The sequence below is a fragment of the Anser brachyrhynchus genome, assembly GCF_964034855.1.
Source record: "Anser brachyrhynchus genome assembly, chromosome: 2".
Classification (NCBI taxonomy): Eukaryota; Metazoa; Chordata; class Aves; order Anseriformes; family Anatidae; genus Anser; species Anser brachyrhynchus.
Genome location: NC_137695.1, coordinates 138509817 through 138530055, shown reverse-complemented (window position 1 = coordinate 138530055; position 20239 = coordinate 138509817). Strand labels below are relative to the sequence as shown.

At 39.0% G+C, this 20239-nt stretch overlaps 1 protein-coding gene across 1 annotated transcript in view; it reads left to right on the top strand.

The window, feature by feature from the left end:
- STK3 (serine/threonine kinase 3) overlaps nt 1-12956 on the top strand; it is a 141317-nt gene extending 128361 nt beyond the window's left edge. Inside the window, exon 11 of the mRNA XM_080583193.1 lies at nt 10998-12956. Within this exon, the coding sequence (XP_080439319.1) occupies nt 10998-11156 (159 nt within the window). The 3' untranslated portion in view covers nt 11157-12956. The remainder of the gene's footprint in view (nt 1-10997) is intronic.
- Nucleotides 12957-20239: the final 7283 nt, after the last annotated feature.

Sequence of the window (20239 nt, the reverse complement as noted above, 5' to 3'; positions counted from 1 at the left end):
AAACCCAGTGATGCATTTTAAATACATTGCAAGAGCATTTAATAACTGTAGCATTTATATTTTTGTCTTTACTTTGGAAAAGCACTACCCTGAAGGCGGTCTTGACAGTTGAACTGCTTTTACAAGGCAATGTAAATTGAAATAAGCTTTTAATTACTTCTGAAAGTGCAGTTGTGAAACATAATTTTATTTAAAGATGAGCCTGTGAACTGCATAATAGTCGACTGAATTGAGCACAGATTTTGTCTGAGTACTGACACCTTGTATTTGAGGAGTGCATTTGTCTGGCTCACATTTTCCTTATCCTTTTTATACAGTCTAGGAATGTGCTGGATGGATTGTTTGGCGTGAGTTGGAGCTTGATAGGAGCTCTTCAGTATTTCCTGCCATGATGGTTAGAGTTGGAAATAATATAGAAGAGGCCCTTGCTTTTACTTCAGTCTCCAAATTATGAATGCTAATCAAGTTTAAAACCTAGATTAGATTTCAGTGTTTTTCAGGAGAAGGACTTAGATTTGAAGTTACAGCCATCTCAACTTCAAGTGCAGTATGTGTAGTATTTTCATTGTTGATACACTATGCAATGAATAAGATTTTATGATTATTTTCCTTTACTGATACTGTACAAGTAATAGGATTTTATGGTATGTTTTTTTTTTCCTTTTCTTGACTGATTTTTTTTTTTTTTGAAACACAACCAAAATGTAGATAATCAGTAAAATGAATTGAAAAACAGCAGTGGGTAAAGAGGCCAGAAGGATTCTACTGAGGCTGGGGTCACATCATACGTCCGGAGGGTTTGCAGAGCTTGTACCATTCCCTTGCTGTGGGCTGTATAATTGATGTAATTTACTCCAGAGATGCGGAAGTGGAATAGTGAGTGCTATGAATTGGGACTGGGATTAATTGACAGTGTTGTCACAAAAGCTTCCACAGTACCTGTTTGCATTGAGGTTGGCTCTGTCTAATGTTTTTCCCTCATCGTAATAAACCACAACTATATCTGCAAACTGTAATCAAAAAAACCTGATTAAACAAACTAATGTTCTGCGCTCTGTAGCAAAGTGAGTAGATCAAATGCTGTAGACCTTCCTAGGAGATAATACTGTGAAGGTAAGAAAGCTAATTTTTGGCTTAATCACATGAATGTTTGAGTCATGGACAAAATATTTGATAATAAAATATTTCTCTGGCAAGTGATTTTGGCAATTCTGGGACTCAGTAAGTGAATATGCCACTGAGTCATTTTATCTTGTTCAGTAAATAAACGAGGTTTCTACACTAATAATACAGCAAGCATCTCACTTTTCACAGGGTGGATTGTGTTTTAGATAATAGAATTAGATTGTGTGTCAGTGTTGAAATAGCCTGCATTTCGTGTTCATTAAAATGATAGTGCTTTTTACTGCTATTTAATATTGCTTGTGTGTTTTGGTTCATGGGCCTTTTGATTCATGTGTTTTAATTATTGTCTTGTTCTATATTTTCTTACTTCCAGGATACTTCTTAGTATGATACTTGTAGTGAGAGTAGTGTCCTACTTGTTTTTAAAGGATAAGACAGTGTGTATTATTGAAAACCTGCAAGCTTAGTGGTACTGTGTGATAGGTTATCAATTTCTATATTTGTTAACTTATTTTAGATCTTATCTAGTCTGGACTAGAAGCAAGACAGCAGCAAATCTGGACATTTAGTCCATTGTGATGTGGATTTCGCCAGGTTGGCTAAAGATTATTTGATGCTCAGTGTTTTTTTAATTAAAATTGTGTTTCATAAGCGTAGGGCTGGTGCATTTCACTGAAAGAAAAACTGATCCTGCTTCAGCGAGCCTGCTGAAACTCAGCATTGTCTGGCTGATTTGCAGATAAGACTTCAGTGAAACAGCTGTGTTGTTAGGAAGAATTAGAGCGTCCCTTCAGCTTGTAAAGAGGTTTTCAAAAATCTTCTGAGTTCTTGAAGATGTTAAGAAAGTTTCCGGATGGGTTTCGATCAGTTTTCCTACCACCAGAGCTGTCCTTGCAGGGCAGCGATCTGGGACTGGGGCCTTGTTCCCCAGCTGCTGCAGGTCCCTGTGCAGCATCCGCAGGCCCTGTGTCTGTGCCCCCCTCAGCTAGGTTTGGCTGTCCTCCTTTCCATCTCCCCTGTCGCCAGGGCATTAATCTGTGTGGTTTTTGTGGGGCAGGAGTCTCTGTTTCTCCCTGCTGTGACTAACAGCTGGGTTAAACTTCTCCTCTTAGCCCTGGCTTTGCCCAGTTGCTGCGTTCAGCTTCGGCCCTTCCTGGTGTATCTCAGGCCTCTGTCAAATGATGTCTCCGTTTCGCTGTCTTTTTGCTGTCTTTGCAGTATTTTCTTCCTTCCCATAGGGAATATGAAACCTGGCCGTTGTTGCCTATAAATTACCCTAAGTTTCTGGACATAAGATTTTTCCTGTCCGTCTTGTACCCAAAGCGGTTGAAACCTATACGTTGTCAGACGTGACTGCTAGAATGCTTTCTGCATGAAATGCAAACCAGCAAACAATATGTCTATCATTTTTCCACTTATTAAAGATGATATGTTATTTTCCTCGATCCTTTCTGAATAGGCTATTTTAAACCGAACTGAGTTTTCTTCCTTATAAAGAATATAACCAAGTCAGGGTTCGTCGGCAAACGAGATAAGAATTTGTGTGTGCATTTAGGGCCGGGGGGAGGCCGTCCTCCCGCAGACTTTCCGTGTCAGGAAAACTTAGTTTTGCTGTATCTGTTTTTGTTTTAGTTTGGGGCATGAACATTCTGTATTTCTAAGAGGTTTGAGATTCGCCTGTGTTGTTCTTCACTAGGACACTGAGCTTTAAGGTTTAGTTTAAAATTCTTTTAGCCTCTTCCATAGCTCTTCAGGTTAAATGCTTTTCTGCGTCTGGGCTTAACTTTGCATGTATGTATCTCTTGTGCCTTACAGAGATCCTGATTATTTAATGTGTTTAAATTTTTTTCTCATATCATCTTAAATTGAACTATTAAAGTAAAATAGCTTTAAGTGATATCATTATGTATTTCAAGAATTTGCAGGTTTTAATACTGTTTTCTTCTTAACTTCAGGACTTGCATGTCATATTCTTTATGCCTTTAACTTTACTTCTAAATACAGTTTTGCATTTAGAAAATATTGTAGCAAAAATGGAACATCATTCATATTTTATTATATCTTTGCTATGTTTGGGGGTCCTTAGCTGAATGAGTTTTACATTTTTTAATGCTTCTGATCCCAAATCTTTTGTATCTCGGTAGTTAATGCAGTTTACATTTGCATGTAGATAAACAGAACTTTAAAAAGATGTAAAAATGTTGTTTTCTGAGCATTTTATAAGTGATCTTCTCATGGAAGAATCAAATGTCAAGAGGCAGTGCCTTAGCTTGAAAAAACTTTTGAAGTAACATCTGCATTTATATATAGCTGAATGATAATTGCAATTTGCTGAAATGGGATACGGAGTTCTTGTGTCTTGAGTGCGCTGTGAGGTACCTGCTGATAGCTGAGCTAATTATGAAGGACAACTAAAAGTGCTTGCCCTGGGGATTTACACATTAATAAATATAAAATGCAGACTTTTAGTTACTACATATCTAATACAATAAAAACTCTAGCTGCAGAATTCATTTTTGTTTTAAAACTTGGTATCTATGTGGGTTATATTTGAAATTATTTTTTTTTTAATCCCCCCCCCCTCCAAAAGCAGAAAGAGCCAGGAGGAGATCCTGTGTGCTTTTAGATCAGGTGTGGCAGCTGCTCTGCTATAAGCAGTGTGTGATATTTGTCACCCAGCTTAAATATCATTATAAATATCCAGATGGAGTGTTTTTCCTAAGCTTTAGATTATTTACTCTGTTGCGAGCTCCACTAAACATTTATAGTGTATTTTGTGGCTAACTGTAGCTTGAGATGCCTGATATAGAAAATCACAGTATTTAAAAAAAGAAAACCACCAAGGTCTCCCTCTAAGGCATTTCAAACGGTGATTTTTTTTTGCTTGTGATAATCTAAAAGTCATTTTGAAAAATGTCTGTGATGGATGATGCAGTTCTAGAGAGAGGGCAAAAGCAAATTAAAATATCGTGCTTCATCAGACTCAGTTGTAAGTGTATAATGTAAGAATACACTCTCTAAATGACAGAAGCAAGAGAGACTGGTACGCTTTTTTTTTTCTTTTGTGCACTCTTTAAATTTATTATCTATCAGATAGTGAAGAATTGATCTCAAAGTTACTTATTAATGATATTTTCTACCAGTTTTCCTGGGATACATTGCTTGCAGTTTATTTCCGTATGTTCAGGTTCTATTTACATTGTTGTATCCCTTTTAGAAAAAAATTATAACCCCCCCAACCACGTGAACATCAGCAGCTTTAGTAGTAAAAACAATGTAAATGATATTTAAACTGCTTAGGATATGATAAAGCATAAACACATACTACATGACGAGTGTTGTCAGGAACTGTAAAATTGCAATATGCAAGAGTTTCAGTATCATTTTTACATGGCTTTTCATGATGACTTCTGTTTTTCCTTAGATTTCAATTCCTGTAGTCAAGTTAGCTCATTAAAGTTTTAGGCTCCTAGTTTGTTTTTTTTTTTTTTTCTCTGAACTGTTTAGCCGTTACAATTGCAGAAATGCTTTGATTCTGGCTGCCTCGTCATGACTCAGAAATAAAAAGGGAAGTAAAAAGACACCTCCCTCCTCCAAGGAATTGTCATTTTAGGAATCTAATTTTTTATTGGTAGTTTAATGAAGGTTAAGGACCCAGCTCGTAATTTTTGAATTTTAGGATTGGCAATACTTAGTGTACTTAAAGGAAAAGCCCTGGGTAGTATGCAACAAAGGTATGCAAATGATAGCATGCACTAATGCTCTAGAAAACTCATTTTTTGTTGGTGGTGGTTTGCTATTTCAGTGTAACTTTGTATGAAGCTGAGAAAAGCTTTCTAGAGCTGAGAAATGCTGATGATAGTAACTGAGATTAAGCTTTGTGTTGTTAAAGTGATATATGGTTTTAATATATGAACAGAGAGGGTTCTAGTAGTGAAGACAGGAATCAATCATGGAACATTTATATACAAATTTATTCCTAAAAGGACTTTTTAAAATTAATTGAAGCTGTCCCTGTTTAATTTTCTGTTAATGTCCTGTGCTTATTTTAACCCTCAAAATGCTTAAGGTAGTCCTGTGGAATAAAATTTTGGTTTTATATGTTAGGCTACTGGTTCTGCCCTCCTGTACATAAATCGTCAAAAACAGTGATAGTAAATGAGGTTATTTTTTATATTCATTGTATTTTTTATATAACACCATGTTTTGTGTTTTGCAGTAAGGATACTCGCTTCCCAAACATACCGAAATAAATTCTCTTCCCTGTCCAAGTTTTTTTTCTCTTGTGACTGATTTGCCTGTTCTAGCGACAACAGGGCTGCGATGAGAGCAGCTCAGAGCTCTGATGTGTGGCTAGTGGGTGTTTCAAGTAGGTCATTGCCCAGCGATGCTGCTACCAGGTCAGTAAGTTTTGATGTATGTGCAGAGCAGTTCTCCCCTTGTCGCTGCACGGGAGCAGCTGACGGTAACTGTGGTATATTTCCTTGCATGTAGGGCTAAAAAAACCTACTAGATAAGTGAGCTTTTGGGTTGGGGTACGAATTCATAGACCAGAAAAATGATTTGGAGAGGCCCACCTTTTATCTTGGCATCCTGACTCAAGTCTAATTTTTTACATTGGTAAAAAGGATTTTGAAATCACCAGTGGACCTCATTCCGTAAAAGAGAAGAAAGCTGCTCAGCAAAGGTAAAGGAACAGCTACAGCGGGAAGAGAGTTTCTCTTACCCAAGGCCACTAACAACACAAAACAATCCAAGGCATGCACTGGTTAAATCTTAGAAAGTGCTATAGGCAACCCACTTTTGCAATTGCCATAGAAAATTATTGTTGTTAGCCATTCTGTTGATAGTTCATATTGTAGGAATTACTAGCAGATGGGAAAATAGATGACTCAGAATACAGTATTAACAATCCATATTTTTTTAATCAAAGGCCTCTAATAAGGCATGTTGCATCTGTAAGATTCATTTAAGCAGTTGCTAGGAAGAACTTGTTTTTTCAAGTAAACACAACAAACTTGATACAGATTATTTTTTGATTGAATATCTATTTTCTTAACAATTTAGACCCTGAAAATACATTTGCTTGTTTTCGTTGCACCAGCTTAATGGCAGTATTCCATAATTTAGTTTGATAGACTGGAGGTTTGTAATGGTAATTCATGCATTATGGAATTACTAATGAAATCTAATTTTATCATATTGAAAACATCACAGGCCTAGAGATTTTATTTACCTCCGTTAGCTGTCAAGGGTGGATTAAGATTATAGTGTGCTACATCCACCAAAACTTTGGATTTCGCCCCCTGAAAAGTTTGGATGGCTATAGATATGTGCTGGCCAAGTCTAGTTAATGAATTCCAGACTCTTTTCCAGACCCCTTCGCTGCAATTCATGGTCTGCAGGCACCACCAAGTATCTCAGATACTTTTCCTTCCTCTTGAGTCCTTTGCTGGACACAGGTAATTAGGATTTGCATTGCACCCCTTGACTTGATGACTTCTGAGAATCCACTTTTGGTTGTACATCATCTCCTTTCTTTTCACTGTATTACTAGAGAGCTTTAGTCTTTAGACAGCAACACATATATATTTTCCAATTGACCATTTTGGCCTGAATCTTCATCAATATGATTTGACCAGGGTTGCCAACAGAATATGTAAGGCATGTTGTAGGTCTTCCTTCAGGCAGAAGTATTGACTGCAAGTAATTATTCTTTGCTAAAAATGCCAGTCCGAATGAAGCTGGTCCATCTGGAATGCAAGAAGTTAGACTGAAAAAAAAATAAAAATAGAATTTGTTGTACTTCCCATGCTGGACTTTAGTTCTAAGAGATGATCACATCAGTATGGGAGGAGAAAATTCCTTCCGTGGCATTGTTTGAAGACATGTAATAAAAAGCAAGCTACCTGAAGCCAGCATCGACCAGAATAAAAATGTTTTCTTCATAGAAAATCATCCTCTGATGAAATGGTCGAACTGCGCTGCAATCCAGCTACCTTCCATTATACCACTGGATTAGTTTTTCTTTAGCTACGGCGCTTACAGCTGCTTCTTAAAAACCCAGATAATGGTTCTGATTTGTTCTGCTGCTTTTTGAGTTCTGCATGTAGCCTTTCTTGGAAAACTGACCCAATTATGAATAAGTTGAACAGCGAGCCGGGAAGAGGCAGACAATTGGTGTCCTACTTGCTAAAAGTTCAAGATGAGGTACACCAGGTTGCCACGCTTCTGCCTCCTAAGAGGAGACTTGTGTTGTGCAACTGGAAACGGTAATTCAGCCACAGGGTTAGGTGCCTTGCTTCTGTGCTGGTTGTCTCCAGCTCAGAGTGGTGCTGCCTACAGGGTCTTCTGCCACTGGCAGCTTGGGCTGATGGAGCTCCTCTTTGCTCAGGTTCCTTTCGTCCACCAGGATTTCACCCTACATCAGGGAGAGGAGGAGGCAGAGACGAGAGCTGCTGGCATTCAGCTTGCACCAGCGGGAGCTCCTTGCACAGGGATAACTTCGAGCTGGCCTCTTTGTAGGCAGTCAGCATCCTTTAATAGAGTTCCACCGGGGCTTCTTTGGATGCGACTGTCTTGAGAATGTCACCTTGTAGCAGAAATTATTCAATGTTATCCAGCTTTGCTTTGTATCTTATTCCTTGCCTCTCTTACTCATTTTAAGTCTCTTTCGCTATTAAATTAAGAAATACACCTTTTGGAAGAAAAGGATTTTTTTTCTCTACACAACTTTTTCTACTAGAAACCTGAATATGCATAGCCACTCTGAAAGACTCGGTGTGTGAAACAGATATACACATCTTTTTAAAATATTATGTATTTACATTGTGTTGCACCTAATTGATAGGTTCATGGTGCTGTAAGTCTCAGCTGGGACTGTTGCTTTCCCAAAGCCAGTGATTCCCAGGTGATACAAGGGGTCCCAGCGAAGACAAATGCTCCATTTGCCTTCCAGAAGCTCCATTCACTGGAGACTGCCTCTGTAACAACAAACTACGCGGGAAATCAGTTCTGGCTGTTTAAATTGCAGGCTGTTTGCAGGTGAAAGTAAATGGGAGTGCCAAGCTCTATCACTTTAAGAAATTGAATCAAAACATTCATCATGCAAGGGAATAAATTGCATAGGGATAATTACATTTCCTGTATGAGTTGTTTCTGCGCATCTCACTTAACGTTTGCTGTTGCATTCAGTGTTTGCTCTTTTGCCAGCTTTAGGGTTCAGGAGGTAATATCCGTAAAACAGACAGAAGTCGAGAAAAAAATATTCTGAAATTTGCTGAAGAGACATAGACATATGTGCACACAAACGTACACACATCCCAAAATGAGCTGCAGCTTTTAGATGTGATTAAGTGGTTTTCTATGGTGCGTAGAGCTCTGTGACCACTTCTGTCTTATCCAGCATCTGAAGCCAGATAGATGAGATTCATAACTCTGTTTTCAGATCCTTCATTTCCCTCTTTTCTGTCATTTGCTTCCTCTGAGTGTCCCAAGCATCAACCGCTTATACAGATGAGTACTGCAGTTCCCTGAGTCCCCTGGGTGACGTGACTGAGATCACTCTGCACAATTCTCATTCTCTGGATTTAAAAATTCATTCCCTTCGTATTTTAATTTCCAGCCCAGCTGTCTGTGATCCTTAAAGATTATTTAATTCTGTTTGCTGGCTCTGCTTCCTGACTGAAATTTAAATAAAAACGTACCCATCATATTCTTCTCTGACAATTTATTTAAAAAATATATATATGTCTTTCAGCACAGAATAATTATGTGATCACATGAATTTGAGTCTACTGTGTGCAGTGTAAGCCTGATGTCTACAGCGGTGATTCAGAGGGAGTAAGTGGCTGACCCAGACCAGACAGGAGACTTCATCAGTGACACTTGTCACAAACACACAAGTGGTTATTGATGGTGCCTTCCTTAGTCCATTTGCTAGTCCATGAAGCTGCATATCATAGAATCATAGACTTTTTCCTCCCCGACATGCTAAAAACCATAGTTTTATTGCTTCTCTCATCCGTGCTGCTTGTAGTCGGTTAAAGGGGAATCAGTGCCGTTATGTCGCCTTGTAATACTGCAAGTTCCTCTGACACCTCACTGCTCTAAAGAATATCCTCACTGAAAAGTGTCTGTAATATGCTGGTTGCATTTACCAAGTGGCTAAAAAAGAACTTTTTTTAATCTCTTCTTTCTCTGAAAGCGGGAAGGTGTTTTTCTGTAAGTGTCTTGGTGTCCGAGAAATTATGATTCTTCTCCCCTATCCTTTCTTGCATTCATCAGTGGGGAGAGGTGTAGTAAACCAGACTGTTTAATTATATGGGTATTTAATTATTTGGGAGGCAACTCCTTCCCTCCGAAGAAACAAAAGGTGCCATTTGTCCTTGTGATGATGAGCTGCTGAGCACATCTGGGGTGTCTGAAGCTGATGCTGCTCTGAGGATCTTTGGTCATTGAAGATGTTTCTACTTCTGGCTTCTAATTCTCTCTTTCACAGGAATCTTACTGTTAAAATGACACGGAATGAAAACGGGTATCTTTTCCTCTATGTTCTTGCATGATTTTCTGGGCTCGACTCCCTGTGGATTATGACTTAAAGTTATTTGTTTACTATGTACAACATCGTGTATTGGTGGAAGTCATAGCACCGGGGTTTGGACCGTATGTAGCAATACGTGCTGCTGATTTACATGCCTCAGAAGCTGATAAAAATAAAGATCAAAAGTAGCATTTCATTTCTCAGGGAAAGCAGATCAGACGGTGTTGATGGAAGACTGCCCTAGATTCATAAACTAAGCGTTGACTCATTAGTAGGTTGATTCAGAAAATGTTGTCTTTTTTTTTTTCCTGAGTTAGGTGGTGTGCTTGTTTGCAATGCCAGCATATTTGCAAACAAAATATAGATTGCCTCTTTCCTGGGATGAACTTGTGTGCCGTTTGCAATCTATCGATGTGTGCCACACTCATCTCTGACTGAAGAGTAATTGGCACATAGGCAATTCCGACAAGAGAGAGATGCAGAGAGGTACTCCGCTTGCTCAAGAAAAAAATACACAGGCCAACCAAAGGAAGATATTTCAAATGTAGATCCTGCCCTGCGAGAGCAGATGGGGCAGTAACGCCCGACGTGCCCCAGTGCCTGCCGAGATCCAGCCTTTACTTGCAGCAGCCAAGTAGCCAGAGGAGGGGTTTACTTGTATGACCCGTTGCTCTTAATGAATGAAATGTAATGAACTGATTAACACTGTGAGAGAAGAGAGTGGGCAAAGGTAACTCCCTCCCACGAATTCAGGAGGTTGGTTTGTGCATTATTTAACCACCCTGCTGGCAGTTTGCCTTGCCTAGCCCTGGCAGTGGTGCGTTGAGGAATGCAGGTGTCTTGTCATTCTTATCAGAAAGTACCTCCAGATCCGTCAGGCTATGCCTTACAGCAGTTCTCTATTTCTTAAGGCTGCTATGAGAGGCTGAATTCAGTAAAGAAGTATTTCATTAATCAGTATAATGTATGTACATGAATATAATCCTGTATAGTATGGCATGCATTTTTTCAGCCTAAGGAGTTTAACTCCAGGCCTATATTTATTCACAGTGTATTTACAAGGTATGTGAAGTGTTTGCTGCTTTTTCTTTTTATTAACTGTACTGCATGTGTGTGTGTGTTTGCATATGCTGTTAAATTATTTACTGTGGAGCGCACTAAGGCTTCTGACTGCATGAACAGCGATATATGTATGTATACACACACAGTATGAAAAAAGACATTGCAACTGTAAATTAAAAGGTTATGAAAGGTGGTTTTCATTTTTATCGTAATACGTTTTTAACCTATTTTGTGTTTTTGTTTGTTTGCCTGTTTGGTTGTTTTACAGTTAAAGAATCTAAGTTTAGAAGAATTACAGATGAGATTAAAGGCTTTGGACCCTATGATGGAACGAGAAATTGAAGAGCTTCGTCAGAGGTACACTGCAAAAAGGCAACCTATCCTAGATGCGATGGATGCCAAGAAGCGGAGACAACAAAATTTCTGAGTTTGTTTTACTTTCAGAGATAATGCTACGAGTCAATGTGGACACTGGTAACTTTATAAGTCTGAAGGAGTTTTAAAAATCCAATCTTTTCAATTTTCCTTCACAACCGATGACAATTGGAGCAGTGAAAGAACACATGGTGTTCTCCAAAGGCAGTGAAACACATGACCACTCGCTATATTTTCAAATGTTTAATGTAATAGAAGTTTAATCTGTTACTTCCCAATCTTTTTCAGGTGTATCGTGGTAACTTTGTGTTGTACATTAGGAGTTGTGTTTTGGAGCACCTGGAACTATTTCTTGATTGTGCAACACTACAGAGCCTTACGTTGCAATATATTTTCCTCCCACTTAGTAGCATATTTATTATGTAATCTTTGGTTATCCTATTTATTTTATGCCTGTTTTCTTTTTATTAGGAAGTGTTAGGATAATATTGTGGAGAGCAGAGCCAGATAAGATAAAATTAGTATTGTAGTATAATGAAAAGAAGCTCACCACTATATTGTCTTTTAAAACTCCGAATTCAGCAATTGTCCCAATTCAGGACAGCACTTGAACATGTGTCCAGTCCATTCCTATCAGTACAACTTTAAGCGTAATCTAAATAATAAGCACATGTTCTCTGTTCTGAATCAGGGATTGTAGCTGTAGTTGAGCAATACAATTGCTACACTCGAGACCATTCTTTTAAATAATATTTCTATCATTTTTAAGCACACCGAATGATCTCTCACTAAACAAGAAAACAAGTGCCTAATTGGTTTTGATTTTTCTATTGTTCAGGAGAAGCAATGCTTGCAGTCACTCCTGCAGTGTAAATTTTCAATTGCTATCGCAATTCTGACCAGTATAAACCCCTGTTTTGCACCGTAGTTTTATAATGAAGTAACAGCTACACTTTCTGGATATGTGGGATTATTTTTTTTTTTGGTTCATTTAATTTTATAGCACTATTTTGAGGGGAGAGGGGAGTTATTCGTGGTTTGGGTTTGGTTTGGTTTCACATTATAGACATTAAGGGATAGTAATTTAAAAGCCAAAGAAAATCAATTGAATACTTACACATAGTAAGTACTGAAAAGAAGCAATGTTTTGCAGTCCTCTGAGGGTTCTGTCCTGCAGTCACTGAACATTCAAAATTCCTGTAGTCTTCTGTGGTAGATTTTGGGGAATCGGAAATGCAGGACCAAGCTCTTAATACCTTTTTACAACTTCTTCTGTCTGATTTATATTGTGTGATATCTAGTAGGTAGAATTTACAGCATTGCAAGAACTATTTCAGACTTAGCCGAAAATGTGATCCACTTTCTGAACAATCTACTGTGTTCTCTATTGCAATCTTTACAATTGTTGCCTTTTGTGTAATTAACTTTACTGTGATAGTCATACTTTTTTAAACAGTACAGCTGAAAAGACCTTTACTTTCAACCTCCAGCTGTTAAGCTTTTAATGGTGACTACTGTACGGGCATCTTCTGTTGAATGTTTTCTGGAAGTTAGTAATCATCTCATACCTCTTAACAGTTACTGTCATCATACGTGGACCATTTAGACAGAACAGTGCAGATTTTGGAAATGGTGCATTAGATCACAAAGCTTATGCAAAAGGAAAACAATAGATACTACAAGATCAGCATATTACAGCCGTGCTGGGACCAGTATTTGGTTTGAGCTGTATCACAGCCATTGTTGTCACTGTCATTCTGTGTGTGTGTTTGCGTGCATGCCACGCTCTAATTTGTAAACCCTAGAGTCAAATAAATTTTAATTGTGATTGTTAGAACATCCTTACCCTCAACTCTTTTTATATTTCTTGAAATAAAGACCATCCCTTATGAAGAAGCAAGAGCACAGAAGATCCATAAAAATTACTTTAGGCAAGATAAATGCACCTTGTATTTTTATGCCTCACATTTATACAATGAAATGATATAAAGTAAAAAAAATAGCATAATCATATCATCGTATCATTAGATTATAATCATAATGCAGGAAAAATAACAGCGGCAACTCCCTCATTTGTGTGGTTCTTATTTATTTAAAGCTCATTAATTCTTCAACTTTCTGGTGTGTGTGTGTATACATATATACATACAGACACGCACCCATATATAAGCAGAAATCTAGAACAGGAAGATTTAAACTATCAGGAGAGGAACCTAACTTGCCTTTTGTTGGTGTGCCTTTTAAGCAAAGTGTCATTGTCCAGACACTCTTGCTTGCATCATTAGCGGCTTTCTTTCCCCTTATTCTCTGAAACTTTTCCCAGCAAGAAAGGGCTTTGATTTGAATAATGTCTTTACAGTGTAATGTATAATGTAATATAATGATCACAATTTTCATATTTTGTGTATTCTGAAAGCTTTTTAATGCAGTCAAAGCTTTTTAATGCAGTGCGCTAAATATGAATTAACTGTCCAGCAGGACTCCAATAAAAGGCCATTTTAGACTAGAGGTGTTGCAGTCTGACATCTGAAAGGTATCAGAAGACAAAGGACGTCCTCTCTTCACTCCTGATCTGTCTGCATAGAAACAATTCGTGTAAACTTTGTGCACTAGCGCATACACACATGCAGGAGAAAAATCTGAAAGCCATGGAATAAATAAAATGCAAAAGAAAGAAACAAGCCACTTAAAGGTTTAAAAAAAAAGAAAGAAAAAAGCTTCTGAGACACTGTAACCTGGGTAGATACAGGAAGCTTGTGACCAAAGAACACTACCACCAATGAATATGAAATTATTCACATTGCCCTTCTGGGATGTGCACACTGCAGTCAGTGTCAAAGCTGTCTTTGGCTTCAGAGGCCAGAATATCAGGCTCTGAATGATGATATCAGGCTCTGAATGATGTGCAAGCATAATATATAGAAATAGGTTTCATATTAAGAGATGGACACAACTTATTATTAGTTTCTACTGTTCATACAAGTGAATCAAATCATCCATGTTGATAGCTACACATCTCTACTGGAGGGTGAGCGTCTCTGTAGAGGAAAGCAGATAGCACAATAAACAGGACATTTTAAAAGCAAGACTTGGAGGAAATCTGGTAGAACTACTGACAAGTTAACCTTCAGTGAGATTTTAACTGAGCGATTTCTTGTTTGTTTCTGACTTTGTTTAAGTTTAGGAAGGAAAAAAAAAGAAAAAAAAAATACCTATTACTAAACATTTGTAATAAAAGCTAATTTTTCATGTATAATGTTGTCTTGTTGTTCATTCTAACTAAAGGTAACGTTAGTGGTAACTGTTAATGTTCGTTTACATAGCCATCTCTCATGTTTTTGTTTCCTTTCTATATTATTCACAGTGTACTTCTGTTATACTCACAGAAAAACACATCTTTCAAAGTCAGCTCTGGAAAGGATCTCAGTGGAAGAGCATTAGGCCAATCTAAGGAAAGAAATCCTCAATTGTTCGTGGAGGTGTCTCTCTGCAGTCTCCACTTCCTAATGGCCTAATCCTGAGAGACCCCAGTAGGTTGGAGGTATTCGTAGACATCCTTTACTTAGAGGTTTGATTTTCTAGGGTAATGAGAATAATAGTTGATGAATAGTCTTAACTGGGGAAAGCTACAACATTCAATAACTCAATTTTGATTCCATACCCTATGTCTTTTCTGATTTTTTTCTTTAGTTATTCTTCTCTGAGAATTTGCCCAAAAAGACGCTTTAGTATAAGGGACTCATGAATAAAACTCCTTAGACAGCCACACTATCTTTGAAGTGACAAAATTCTACCGCTAAACTTAATTAATCTGACAGTTATTGGATATTATAATTATTTACTGTTTATCCACAGTAAATAATAGCTTGCCTGTATTTGCCCAGGTATATTCAGAGGGGAGTGTACAGTGGCTCAGGCTGTGTCCATCTGCACGGTGTTGGACTTCCAAATACAGGAGTGGCTGATGATAAATGAATCAATGCACAAGTCCATGAGATAGCATTAGTTACTATTAACAGGCATTGGTGCTTCTAAGTGGAATGTATTCTGTACAAATTCTGTACAGCACTCCGTGTGCACGCTGTTTTATCAAATGATGAAGGTTTCATTTTCTTTTTTAATTGTATTCATGGATATAAAACTAATTAAAAAGACCTTATAACATGAGGAAGCCTTTATTTCTTTGCATTTGTAAATATTCAGGGCTCCATCTTACTGTAGTGTTTCTTTCTGTACTTCAGAAGGCAAAGGCGGGTGTTCTCTAACATACAGCGAGTTGGGAAATTGCTTTAGGGAATTTTCTGTACCAGGCTGTGGTGCGACAGTGTTTTGTCCACTATGGCCAATGAAGACCTTGGAGAAGACAAGTCTGGGTAGCAGGTGGTGTTTCCTGCCAGTGTTTTGTACCAGGTGTTGCAGTATTGTAATCCTTTTTGGGAAAGGCAAAATTACACTGATGGCCCAGCGTAAGGTCATTAAGTTGCACATGGTGATTAGCCCCGTTAAGTTTGTTGTAAAATACATTTTCTTCACAAACCTATTTTCTTTTTATCGTTTTAGTGTATTCCATATGGAAAGGGACTCCTATTTACATGGTGTGCCTCATCTGTTTTTTGTTTTCCTTTGTTAGAGTGTTTAAAGAATACTCATTAATTCCTCCTGGTTTGTTTCTCCCCTTCCCCCTGCTCAGGAGGACAAATGTGGGCATTACTTATAAGAGCTTTCCCTTAGTCAGCTGTTCTTGGGATGTTGTCCCACCAATGCCAGCAACAGCATTTATTCTTTTCTTCAGTGACCAGAGATCATTGAAGCAAAGTCTCAGCTGCCCTATTTTCCCATTATTTGAAAATATGGTATGTTCAGATCCTAATCAAAACTCTCTTTTTTCAGAGTATTTGTTAGTCCCAGACTGAATAGGTACTAAGTGCTTTTTTCCGTTGTTTGCTTTACAAATCCCTCTGTGTGGACTCATTTTTAATTTCACTAGGTCTTAGAGAGTCTTCCAGGTTAGAGGAGATAACTCTATTTGTCATAAAAACGGGAAGAAAAAAAATTCTTCAGGGAGAGAAGAAACACCATATGGCATTTGCACCTGGCCAGGTTTCTTCCAAGGCTAACTATGGATGTTAGGAAAAAAAAATACATTGGCTGACATCAGCATCTATGTAACTTACTGTTCCATGTCTGTGTTTCACATCTGACTTGCTTCCATTAATGTTTGTTGGTTTTTATGTCTGTGCTTTGTTATTCAGTTGCCACTTGTACAGATAGTGTTGTTTTTTGGTTTTAATTTATAAATGAAAACATACCATAACGATGTCAAGTAAATAAACCATGGGGGGAAACAAAACAGAAAAACAATCGAAGTCACTGAAGGGATGGTTCATTCTCTTCCTTTCTTTCTCTCTCTGTGTGTTCAAACCAATGCCTGTGGTCAGGGAGGCCTTGTAAGAGCCAGCTCACCATCCTAGGGTCAGAGCCACGCTGCGGTGGCAAATGGCTTTTGATGCAACTTTTCTTTGGTGGCCGGACTTCAACCTGGCCTGGTGCAGATGTAGGTATGCCCACACGATTGTCAAAAGTGTTTGAAAATCATGTTGAATCTTTGGAAATGAAAAAGTTCCTTGTGTCCATTTATATAGTGATGTACAAAAAAAAAAAAAAAAAAGGCTTGGTGGCCATTAGGAAATAATCTTAGCACAGTGGGAGAGTCTGTGTAATTGAATCAAGTAACAATTCCTTACCCTACACGACAACGTTGCTTAGTCCAGTTGTGCCATTCCTTGGCTTCTCAAGGTTTCACTGTAGGCAATGGGTTTATCTTTGATGGAAGTGATGGTGGGAGCAGGAAGCTTGCACGTGCTAGGGGCAAACAGCCGAAGATCTCGCTTGGTGCATGACCACATGCTTATGTACCTGGATATATGTTTTACTTGGTCAAATAAATTAAACTGTATGGTCTTTACTAAAGACCCAGCTTGCTCAATGTGGGTATTCTCTCTCTCTCTCTCTCTCTCTATATATATATATATTATATTACAAAATCTCTCCCTGTCCCATTCCCAGAGAGAAACAGCCCCCTAATCACGTTTCTCCCCTCAAAGACAATATTTGGAACTGCCTGGTATAATCGATGTAATCCTTCTCTCTCTGTACACAGGTGTGCACATGTACACACACAGACACACACCCTCTGCCCCCAGCTCATTCCTTCACTCACTTCTGGTCACTTCATGTCTCTGGCCCTCGGATATTTATGGCTCGACGCCTTTCCCTCTTGAGATTTTTCTGCTGCTTTGCACTCCTCCTGGACTTCCAAAGCCTGCATGGTTACTGTTAAGGAAAAACGCACAGCAAATACATCAAAGAGGAAGACCAAAAGCTTTTGATTTGATTTATCTGACGCTAAGCCTTTAGTGTGATGCATCAATTGATATTTCATTTTTATTACAGTACAATTGGGTATACAGACTTAACAGCGAGAGGTGTCCTTTTGATCTCTCACAGCACATGAAAACAGGTGTCATAGTCCAGAGATTATGTAGGTCAGAGATTATTTGAAGAAGGATTAAGTAGAGTTACCATTTTTCTTAGCAACCATATCCAAAAGCATGAGATTCTTTTTAAAATGTGGGCCTTAATTCAGCTTGTAGATAAGTCATATTTATTTGTCACATGCCCTTTCCCTGCTGAAACTCTGGAAGGACAGAATTTTTCAAGTGCTTTGCATTAAAAAATGCAGAAACAAACCAAACTCTGTACTTATAAATACAGTCAATAAAATAACTTCTGAGTCTCTTAAAATCCTGTTTTGTTCTTTTTTTCTGTTAGTTGATCTTTGCAGAATAAAGTTCTTGAGAGCCTCCAGAAAATAGCAGGGTGATGGGACTAACAATACTCAACGCTGTACTGATTTATGCACACACCTAATTAATTATAATCCAAATCTGATTTACCTCTGAAAAGTAAGCAGAAGTCTCCGACGCAGTAAGTACTGGTGCTGTATTTCAATAAATACAGCTGTACTTCTGAAATACTGCTCGTGTTCCAAGAATCTCTTTGATCCCATTAGAAACCCAAACACACCCAGAAGTGATTTGGTAGCCCCCTATGGGTTCGTGCTAGAAAGGGCTGATGGGCTCTGCATCTCTTGTGTTTTTTCAGCAACCTCTTACCGCCAAGGAAGCAGAGCCACCACCGACTGCTCGGCTTTCAGACAAGCCCATTAGCTTTTGGGGTTATTTGTAGTCCACAATTTCATGTGTCTGAAATCAATGGCAATAATGTTGTGTTTGATTCAAGCAACCTACGTCTCCTGTTTAGTGTAGTTGTGTTTTGTTGACACAGATGTTTAAGCAGCCCTCAGGTATATAATTATTGGGATAAATAAAGGATTGAGAATTTCTATAATCATAGGACCAATAGCCCCACATCCCAACAGTTAATGCAAATTTATCCAAGAGTGAGTACAATTTTGAAGCCTTTTAAACGTGGTTAACATTGATTTATTCAGCCTATCAACTGACATAATTTTTATACATCTCATAGCACTTATCTTCAGTTACTGCCTCCACAAAAAGCACAATAGTTAGGTCTTACCTTGCAGCTGAAGTAGGAGGGAGTCTTATTAGCAAAATGTTTGACTAATAATTTATTTTGTAGACAGACATGCTGAAGTGTTTAGTTCAGCTCTTTGCTCCAGAACAAGGAACGGTGATTAAGTCTTATTTAAGAAGAGATTACTCTCGTGTTTCTGAGCCATCTTCCACCTTCTGTACTGTTCAGTGGAAACGAGGCTGCTCAGGACTGAAAGCGTGCAGTGCTGCAGACCCCCAAAACTACTGGGTTCCCTCATCACAGCAAGCAACAGAAGCTTATTTGCCTCTTCGAGCTGCTTCCATTCATGTGTGTGTTGTGTTTTTTTTTCTCAATGTATAGGATGAATGTTTTTATTTTAAAAGCCCAGTGCCCAAGTAGCTTACTCTTTCATTCACCACAGCTTTTTTCTCACCTTCTCCAGCAGGATGAAGAGATGCATTTTGCTTTTAGTTGTGTTCCCTAAGGAAAGAAAAGTGCCTGATATTCCAGATATCTTGATTCGGGAAACATTAGCTCTCTGTCAAAACACGCAGCCTTTCTCTATTCTTGGTATGCCTAGACTGACCTCTCCGTGCATCTAAAGGGAAATCACCGAAGAAAATCAAATGCACCTAAAAACACCTGCTGCCTCCCGCTCCCAGCGTGACTCCTGGCACATTGCATGGTTTCATTGCTGCTCCTGGGGCTTCACTGGGACCAGAAGATCCCATTCTGACTCAGGTTCGCCTGAGAGGGGGCTCAGGGCTGTGGCCCACGCTCACGGAGGAGCTGCAGGAGATGGCGATGCTGCTGCTACCTGGTCTCTGGCTGTCGGAGCTCCTCACCCTCAAGGAGTGCAAAAAACCAGTTGTCCAGCCCCGTAGGTAGCTCACCTTCTGGCTGAACGTAGCGGGTCGGAGACTTGGGCAGTCTGAGATGTTCCTGCTGGGATGCCGGCCTTGCCCATTGGCTGGCGGTGCAAGACGGCGTCGCATGGGGGCAATGACCCACTCTTCCTGCAGGTGCGTGCGAGCACCGCCAGCCTCTTTCCATCTTTCAGCTTTCTGCAAGGCATGCTCCCACAGTGAGTTAGAAGCTGTGCCTTGCTTTGGGAAGAAGGAAGAGTGAAACAGCACAATGAATGGGCTTTTCCTAAATGTAAATTACATTTCTAGTGTGTGATCTTTTGTCATGCCTGGAAAACCCAACGTACGGAAGCGTTGGCTCAAGATCTCGGGTGCTTAGGCGCTGGTACAATGGAAATAAATTAAGAATGTACTTGGTAATTAAAAGGCTGGTCATTAAAGGGTCTGTGCTGAGGCGTAAATGTTCAGAACATTACCTGGAATGGGACAGAATGTGAATTTCAAAAATAGCACGGTAATTTAGGAGGAGGATTTCCACTGGAAGTTGGAGGGATTCGTATTCCTAAATCAGGAGCTCCGACCACTGGCTTTGCTGTGCTATGACCCCACCACATCACCCCTTCGTCACACGCCGGGGGGCTGCAGGAATAGCCACGTCACAGATGGAGAGGGTGAATCAAGAGAGCAGGGC